Genomic DNA, 10,333 nt, shown 5'->3' with positions numbered 1-10,333 from the left:
GGATTTCTGTAATTCTAGTCTGGACGTTATAGAAAATAATATTTTGTGATCAATTATAAACTCACTTCATTTTAATTTATTTGTTTTTTTTACTTAACACATAGTTTAAAATAAATATTTTCAAATCTTATTTATCTTAAATTCAATATATTAAAATGTATCATTGTGTTATTTAATTTTATGGTGTTATTAAGGACTTGCCCCAAAAAAAAACACTTTTTTATTTTTAAAAAATCTACAAAAAAGATAAGACAAACAAATTGATTGTTTCAACATAATTGTTGAACAAAATATTTACTCAAAATAAGATACTAAACATAAGAATAACCATCCATTAGAGAAACAATGGCACATATATTATAGTGACACTGCATTGATCTTAATTTGTTACATCTTTTGTTTTTACTGTGGAAATTTAAATTCAAAAAATGTATAATAATGGAAAATAAAGTATGAGATTAATTAGATCAAATTTTTGTGGATCTAATTAATTAATTAATTAAACTAATGTGGCAAACTAATCTCATCATCATCAAGATCATCTAATGAAAGGAACACTTCATCCAAGCATGAAAGCTCATTTTCGTCACTGTCACATGAGTTGCTTTCATATACACGACAAATTACCCATTTACTATAGTCCTGAATAAAACCAACAAACACTAAAATAGTAAGAATAATAGGATTTTAACATAACACATTAAAATCTTTGCTTATCGTTTCTTTTTCTAGTTTTCATACTTAGAAATTACATTCCACTTATTTTGATGTTTTTGAATTTTAAGAGTTAAGTAGTTTAATTTTGACGCTAAAGTCAGGTTTAAAATTATTATATTTTGAAAAATAAAACTTTTCTATTAGAAAATTGTGTAAAAAGTAAAAAAAGTTATAACAATTGATAATTTAATATTTCCCTTGTTTCAATTTATATAACTTATCCCTACTTTCCCTTTTAGTCAGCCCAAAAAGAATAATACATTTATATATTTAATAACAATTTAATTTTAGATGTCACTTAATGAATGATTATTCAAAACTTTTTCTTTCTTAAAACATCATGTCAAAACAAACTAATTCATATAAATTGAGATAGAGGAAGTATATATTTTAAAAAATTATATTTAAAAAGGTTTGATGATTAAAAAAAAAAAAAAGACTTGCTTGAATCTTCAGATTCCTAGAAGACGTCACAAAAATTGAGACTGGAAGAGTAATGAGTAGATACGTGGAAGCTAAGTGGACATACAATTTTTGATTCACTTCTTCTTCTTCTACTGCTACTTGATGAAGGTGAAGAATGAGAGATGTGGCTATATTCTTGCATCAGCCAATTAGTTTTATGGCCTTGCGGTGGCTGACCCATGTAAAATGTATAGTATTTCTTCATTCCAAGGTTGTGATTGGAAGTTGACAAGATTGTTTCATCAACTCCCAAAGATTTCCAATATCCATTGCTTGTGATTCTTGTGGTCTCATGTGTTCTCCTGCTATAGAAATACCATTTATTTCCTCCGGACATTGCTTTTCCTGCCAACACCATCAAAAGACTGTAACTTGTATACATCAGACAATTAATTTCTCCATTTATACAAAAAAAAAAAAAAATGATCTAATTTGAGTTGACACGAAATATATGAAAATATATTCTGGTTCTAATTAAATTAAAATTATGACAGGAGTGTCAAAATGTTTTTTGATCCTTAGACATGCATACTGCACGTGGAACACTAAAATTAAAGTATTGCCAAAAACGAAAAGAGGTCAGGTCATTCTCTTTTTTTAAACATACTAATGAGAAAAACAGGCAATTCTTTTTTAAACGGAGAGGGTATATATGTTTGAACAAAAAAAAGGGTAAAAGTAAAAGATTTACCATCCAAATCCCAAGGATCATAGGAATGAAGATGAAGATCAGGAATAACATCAGGATGAAAAGGTAATAGAGATATCTTGCGATGAAGAAAATGAACAATTAGCTCTTCATCTGATGGGCAAAACCAAAAACCAGGTGGTAGCTTCACATGATTATTATTATTATTATTATTATTATTATTATTATTATTATCCCCCATTGATCAAAAACCTAACTTATATGATGAGAGACGCATTTATATGATGAGAGACACATATGTAACACTTATATATATTTATATCATTTGAAAGAGAGAGAGGTTGACGTGAGAAATAAGTATGATGATCAACACCATCACCATACTATAGCAATAGCTAGCTTCAAAACATGTTTTGCTTCTTTTGATATTGTAAGGTGGGGGCTGATGCTACACCTTTTTATTTATATCACTACTTATAACTCAAACCCAATATTTGACACTAACTACAACTCTTTAATTTGTAACTCCAATAATCAACTTCCTCTTTTATTTTCCCTTTCTCTTATTCCACTCTAGTTTAATGGCATGTAAAATTGCTGAGAGCTTTCATGAATAACAAATCAAGTGTATTTAGGACTCACATCAAAGCATGTAAATCTGTCCTATCAACTTAAGCATATTAAGAATAAAACTAATTAGGCAAGATGATCTAATGAACATTCATACTTATATGCGTTTGTATTTTGGATCCTTCTACTTATCTTTTGTTAACTAATTTTTTAAACTCGATGAAACTCAACATTTTAAACCCCTTTGGTTTTGCATGAATATCAAATGCAAAATAAAAGTGACATGTCATCATCCACATTAGATTTAAAATGACAGATCACTTGTTATTTATTTTTGAGAAAAGACTCAAATATGCCTCTAAACTATTCGAAAAGGTCATATACCCTCCGTTTAAAATTGGGTTCCTCCCCGTCCAACAATTCGCTCAAATATGCCCTTATGGACGTTAGTTGGTATGTTGAACATATCCAACTCATTTTTCATTTCTTTAAATGCCACATGGAATTGTCATGTCATTTTGACCTTACCACATGGCATTTATATGAAAATGAAAAGGGATAGGGACCTATAAACACATAATTTGACTCATAAATCAACCCCCTTTTAAATAAAATATCAGACCCATTTTTGACAATTTTGTTAATTTTTATTTTTTTGGTAAATCTCGAAAATGAGTAATTGATTAATAAAAAATAGGAAAAATATGAATATATATATATATATATATATATATATATATATATAGCGTCTGTAGGTGGCTTTTTAAGTCCGCCGTCAAATCCCAAGGCTCAACCCTGGACAGGCGATGGAAACTACAAAGCTGGAGTATGGTAGGGGCAAAGGGAATATCCAGTGGAGCGGTGAAATGCGTAGTGATCGAAAAGAACAGCAACGGCGAAAGCACTCTGCTGGGCAGACACTGACACTGAGAGACGAAAGATAGGGAAGCAAATGGGATTAGATACCCCATAGTCCTAGCCGTAAACGATGGATACTAGGCGTTGTGCGTATCGATCCATGCAGTGTTGTAGCTAACGCGTTAGGTATCCCGCCCGGGGAGTACATTCGCAAGAATGAAACTCAAAGGAATTGATGGGGGCCTGCACAAACGGTGGAGCATGTAGTTTAATTCGATACAACACGCAAAACCTTACCAGGGCTTGACATGCTCCGAATCCTCTTGAAAGAGAGGGGTGCCTTCGAGAACACAGACACAGGTGGTGCATGGGTGTCGTCAGCTCGGGTTGTAAGGTGTTGGGTTAAGTCCCGTAACGAGCGCAACCGTCGTGTTTAGTTTCCATTGTTGAGTTTGGAACCCTGAACAGACTGCCGGCGATAAGCCGGAGGAAGGTGAGGATGATGTCAAGTCATCATGCCCCTTATGCCCTGGGCGACACACGTGCTACAATGGTCGGGACAATGGGTCGTGATCCCGCGAGGGTGAGCTAACCCCCAAAACCCGTCCTCAATTTGGATTGCAGGCTGCAACTCGCCTGCATGAAGCCGAAATCGCTAGTAATCGCTGGTCAGCCATACGGCGGTGAATTCGTTCCCGGGCCTTTGTACACACCGCCCGTCCACTATGCATACATACATACATACATACATACATACATACATATATATATATATATATATATAAACCTTCAATGCAACAATTTCAATAATTTTTTTAAATTTTTTATTTTTTCGGTAAATCGCGAAAATGAGTAATTGATTAATAAAAAAATATGAAAGTTATGGAAAAAATATAATGTTAACGCCAAAAAACACAAATAAATATAGTAACCTTTAACTCAACAATTTATTTTAATTATTATTTTTTTGACCAATCCCGAAAATGAGTAATTTATTAATAAAAATGGAAAAATATGAAAAATATAATATTTATGCCAAAAATTCAAAAAAACAATATAGTAACCTTAAATTCAATAATTTCAACAACTTTTTTTAAATTTTTATTTTTTCAATAAATCTCGAAAATGAGTAATTGATTAATAAAAAAAAAGAGAAAAATATGAAAAAATTATAAAATTAAAGCCAAAAGATCACAAATAAATTTATTTTCAAAAAAAATTTTATTTAATATTTTCCTATTTTTTTATCAATCAATTTCTCTTTTTAAACAATTTTATTGAAATTGTTGAATTTAAGGTTACTATATTTATTTGTGAATTTTTGGCATAAATTTTATATTTTTTCATATTTTCCCTATTTTTTATTAATAAATTACTCATTTTCAGGATTTTCCAAAAAATAATAAAACTAAAAAAATATTAAATTGTTGAATTTATGGTTACTATATTTAATTTTGAATTTTTGAAGTTAATTTTATATTTTTTCATATTTTTTTATTAATCTATTACTCATTTTCGGGATTTATCGAGAAAAAAAAATTTAAAAAAATTGTTAAATTTGTTGCATTTAAGGTTACTATATTTATTTATGAATTTTTGGCATTAATTTTTTATATTTTTCATATTTTTCTTATTTTTATTAATCAATAACTCATTTTCAGAATTTATCAAAAATAATTAAAATTAAACAAAATTGTTGAAAATGGGTCCGATAGTTTATTTAAAAGGGGTTGATTTATGGACCGGATTAGGTGTTTTTGTAGGGGCATAATTGATCTCTTTCCATTTTCAAATAAATGTCATGTGGTAAGGTCAAGATGACATGACAATTCCATATGACATTTGAAGAAATAAAAATGAGTTTGATATGTCCAGCATACAAACTAACGCCTATAAGGGCATATCTGAGCCAACATTTGGACTGCGAGGGTATGAGTAAGTCAAACTTTAAACGGATGGTATATCTGATTGAATTGTAGAGATAAGTAATCATATACAAATACTGAAATTGTACAAATAAGAACCAAAGCATCTACTTGCTGATAATATATACAAAAACAAACTACAAAATTCATATGTGGGTTAAAAAACATAAAATTACTTAAATCAAATGTATACAATGATACTCAAATATAGAATCTTAAATGATATACAAATGATAAATGCTAGATATCTAATTTATATCTATACCTGAAACATAAAATATACAACAAATAATTGTATATGATTACTGGAAAAATACAAATAAGGCCTAAAAAGCGGGAAAAGCAACAACAATAAAGATTGATACAATAAATTCATAAAATTGTATACCACAAAATATGAAATTTATTTATTGAAGCAAAAACAAATCACAAAGTTTATAAAGTAAATTATACAAATACATAGTATATCCACCAGCTTCTTGTTTGAGCAATCTTCCACTAGTAGCCTCAAAGGACTGACTTTGTAATTCTCTAGATCCAACTTCTTGAAAATCAAAAAAAGTATTAAATTTATACTTAACCCCAAATAACATAAGGCTTTTGTCGAATTTGTGCACCCTCAATGGTGCATGATAAATGTTTGTGCTCCTAGATGTTTTGGTGATCTCCTCACAAGTGTAGGGACGTGGTCCTCTACAGAGTATGAATACACGTCCAATTGTCACAGTGTTGTACATTTCTAAAGTTGTCTGCGTCAGAAAGTTGGTGAAGCAGCAAAGTACTTCACCAATTAAAAGTGACGAGGTTGTTTGTTTTTTGGAATAACTCTTCATGGTAAATATCAAACAAACAACAATATTGACTCATTTATTCAAAGAGAGACATTGTCAAGCTTCAAAACAGCAAGCGACCTGATACAAGTGCTTATATTGATTGCTATACCAGCTACATTTGTTTGCTTGTAATTGTGTTTACATAGTATGATTCATTTCACTTGTGAAAGAAATGTTTCAAACTTTTATGAATCATTGTAAGAACTTAGCTAAAGGTAACATAGATTCTTACACTAAAAGTCTATATTGATCAGGTTAGGATTAGTACATATAGTGGGCAGTGTTGTATTTGCTCTGGCCCAGCTATGTGATAGGATAGATCGCTTAGTGTGGAGATTAACAGGATAAATCTAGTTTTGTAATTGGCTTTTACTTTTGCTTGTTGAAGATTAGTTAAAGCAGTTTGAAAAGTCCTATTGAGAATAGATCACGGGTTTATTCCCTTGAGCAAGGAGGTTTCCACGTAAAATTGCCTATCAATTTTTACTTTCTGCATTTATTCTTTACTATTTTTTTATTTTTGTACTGAGAACCTGGTCCCATCAATATAAGTGAATGCATACATTCTAACAAGTGGTATCAGAGCTTCACTTTTCAGTTGGTTAACACCAAGAAAAGGAAGATCCTGAAGGAATGGTTTCTCCACCAAATATGGAGGAAGTAAAGTCATCTACCGGTGGTGGAAAAATAGAATGCATGAATATATCAATGTTGAGGACACTAAGCTGCGGGACGTCATCACTGATACCCTACATCCCCTTGAAAGAAGTAAAGGATGGAGAGCTCACCATTACCGTCGTCAAGACCATAAAGGAGTACAGTGAAGCTGATAAGAAAAAGATAGAAAAGAACTACAAAGCGAAAAAAAATTGGTGTGTGGTATTGACTCTGATGAATACAATAAAATCTCTAGACATGAGACTACCAAAAAGATTTTGGATTGTCTTCAAACAGCTCATGAAGTCACCAAGAAAGTGAAGGAATCCAAAGTTGACATGCTCACTACTCAGAATGAGAACTTCGTTATGAAGGATAGTGAGTCCATCTTTGAAATGAAACTTAAGATTCACCTCCAACACTAACGATCTTAGATGTATCGGTGAGCCTCTCCCTATTTACAAGCAGGTTCACAAGATTCTTAAGGTGCTTCCTAATCTTGCGAAAGCAAGGTAGATGATATAAAAGAAGCAAAGGATCTGATGGTTCTCCATATGGATGAACTAATTGGGAATTTTCAAACTTACGAGATAAACAAAAAATATGGAACACTGGTGAAGGAAGGAAGGATAAATTCATTGCCTTGAAAACATATCAAAGTGAGATGATAGAGGAGGAAGCTGAAATGACATATGTCACAAAGAGGTTTCAAGAGATCATAAAAAAGCATAGGGGTTTCCAAAAAAAAGCCACTACCAGCAGAACTCCTACAACAAATGATCTTTGCTACAAGTGTAGTAAGCTCGGCCACTTTATAAGGGATTGTCCAAGTCAAAGACTAGAAACTCATGAAACCAAATTTCACAAGAAGGAACTGGTCCCAAACAATGTTCGGAGGAAGGCTCATGTTGAACAGTTGTCACGACCCAAAATGAGTCGTGAGTGGCATCCACACTTAACTACCTAGGTGGACGAACCAAGAAACTTAAATCCCAACATGTACCAATAATTCAACTGTGAATAACAAAATATTGCGGAAGCTTCAAAATTTATTAACTATCGTTTCCCAAAACCTGAAAGTCATCACATCAAGGACATCTAATCTCTAATTACTAAGTCTAAGAGTATCAAAGACACCAAATTAAATGAATAAAATGGTATGTGTCCGAAAGTATAGGACATCATGTCATGACCGCAAGAATCCAACACGGTCTTGAATGAATAGCTCACCCTGGAACTTGATATGCGGGAGGCTGGCTAGAGCTGAGGGACATCTGAAGTCATAGGTACACTCGCTGCATTTCATAAAAGGAAAACAAAGAAAAACACAAGTAGGACTCAGTACGGGGGCAACATGTACTGAGTAGATATCATCGGCCAACCCAAAATAGGAATTAATATACAATAAATAATAGTATGAACTCAACTATAGCACTTAACAGGTGATAACAACAAACAACATGAACAAGTATCAACAACATTAAAGTAAGCTCGTAATAAGTCAACAATATCAAGATCAGACATGAGGACTCATGCCTCCAAACCAAACCATTTTGGGAGATAGTTTCTTCGAATTTGAGTATACTAACATAATTCAAGATTACTTCTCTTTATTATTATCGTGTCGGAACGTGACACTCCGATCCCCTAATGCTACCGTGTCGGAATGTGACACTCCGATCCACCAATACTACGTGTCGGAACGTGATACCCGATCCCCTAATACTACATGTCGGAACGTGACACCCGATCCCCTATTACTACGTGTCGGAACGTGACACCCGATCCCCTATTACTACGTGTCGGAACGTGACACCCGATCCCCTATTACTACGTGTCGGAACGTGACACCCGATTCCCTAATACTACGTGTCGGAATGTGACACCCGATCCCCTATTACTACGTGTCGGAACGTGACACCCGATCCCCTAATACTACGTGTCGGAACGTGACACCCGATCCCCTATTACTACGTGTCGGAACGTGACACCCGATCCCCTATTAATACGTGTCGGAACGTGACACCCGATCCCCTAATACTACATGTCGGAACGTGACACCCGATCTCCTATTACTACGTGTCGGAACGTGACACCCGATCCCCTATTACTACGTGTCGGAACGTGACACTCCGATCCATTTATACTTTTAATTTATCCTTTATTATCATCGCTTTCAATTCATTGTTATATTATTTTCGTCAAGCCTTCTTTATTCAAGGCATCACTCCGATAGATAGGATTAGAGAATATAAATTCTACGGTCTCAGGATTTCAGACCAATCACAAACCACAGAACCAAATCACACAATCACACGGTCAAGTACATAGAGAACTTCACAATATCATTCAAGGCATATCAATCACTATTAAGAGTTTACTATCAAATAGCATAAACCATAACCTACCTCCACCGAAGAATCGAAGTCAAGCAACTACTTCTTCAAGGCCTTTCCTTTCCTTATTGCCTCCGAACCCTTCCAATCTATCAAGTATATATATGCATAAGGTGTAAGTTGACAATCCCATAAACACTCAGATTATTTTGTGTCTAACCTATACCCATCAATTCACCTAATTATGTAATCATTTTCTTAAAGTTCTAACCTAAGGGTAAGTCTTAATTTCTCTATTTAACACAACTTAATAAAATTTAAATAATTCAATAAACCTAATATTTAATTACCTATCTATATTAATATATTAAAAACTAACTTTATAACATGATTCGAAATTAATTACCTTAATTCCTATACTACTGGTGATAAAACCAATAGTAGGCTTAACCCACTGTAATCCTATTCCTATATATATATATATATATATATATATATATATATATATATATATATATATATATATATATATATATATATATATATATATATATATATATATATATAAAGCTCACTTTAATGAGCACTAAGCATTAAACATTGAAGCCACTGGTCACGAGACCAGTGGCACACATGCATCATCACTAAAAAAAATAAAAAAAAAATCAGTAGTTATACAGAAAACGTACCTCAAAAAAATATATGCACGATGTTCTCGTGATTTTTCTTCGTTCCACTTTCTCCGCTTCCCCTTTTTTCTTTTCTTTACAAATTATTTGTTACCCTAATTATTATATTCTTATAATTATAATAGTGATAAAAGTGACCCACTATTAATTACAATATTATTTCTTAACCATTAACTAAATAAATTAGTAAAACTATTCCACTAATTTCATAATTATAATTATGAATAGTCCAAACACCCACTTAAATCTATCGGAAAGTATTTTCTAACATAAAAATTTCTAGTGCTCAAACCGATTAAATGGGTTGTTACAATAGATACCAATTTACTCATCGTTCGTCCTCAAACGATCAAAGGAAGGCAAGGCAAGAAAGGATAGTTATCTCAATAATTATTTCAAAATATTAATACCCATTGTCTCATCTCAATAGTATCAAAAACTAGAGATCTACACCTCCCCTCATAGAATGTCTCTAATATAATTGCATACATACTTGGTTTATCAAACTCCACATTCATTGAAGTCAACACTCTTAATAATAAAAAAACGTATAACTACATCGATCATCTACCTTACTCTCAAACCATCATTAGTATCAAAGTATGCTTATCAAATACATGTTCGAACTATGGCT

At 32.4% G+C, this 10,333-nt stretch overlaps 1 protein-coding gene across 1 annotated transcript; it reads right to left on the bottom strand.

The window, feature by feature from the left end:
* Positions 1 to 309: 309 nt before the first annotated feature.
* Positions 310 to 2,160, bottom strand: LOC101246972 (NAC domain-containing protein 104-like). The gene is made up of 3 exons (XM_004248759.5): positions 1,874 to 2,160; positions 1,247 to 1,527; positions 310 to 642 (listed from the first exon to the last, which is right to left on the bottom strand). Exons 1-3 carry the CDS (start codon positions 2,070 to 2,072, stop codon positions 505 to 507), a joined length of 618 nt encoding a protein of 205 aa, XP_004248807.2. The 5' UTR covers positions 2,073 to 2,160; the 3' UTR covers positions 310 to 504.
* Positions 2,161 to 10,333: the final 8,173 nt, after the last annotated feature.

This window comes from Solanum lycopersicum, chromosome 10 (assembly GCF_036512215.1).
Source record: "Solanum lycopersicum chromosome 10, SLM_r2.1".
Classification (NCBI taxonomy): Eukaryota; Viridiplantae; Streptophyta; class Magnoliopsida; order Solanales; family Solanaceae; genus Solanum; species Solanum lycopersicum.
The sequence above is the reverse complement of the archived record's forward strand: the minus strand, read 5'-3'. Positions and strand labels throughout refer to the sequence as shown.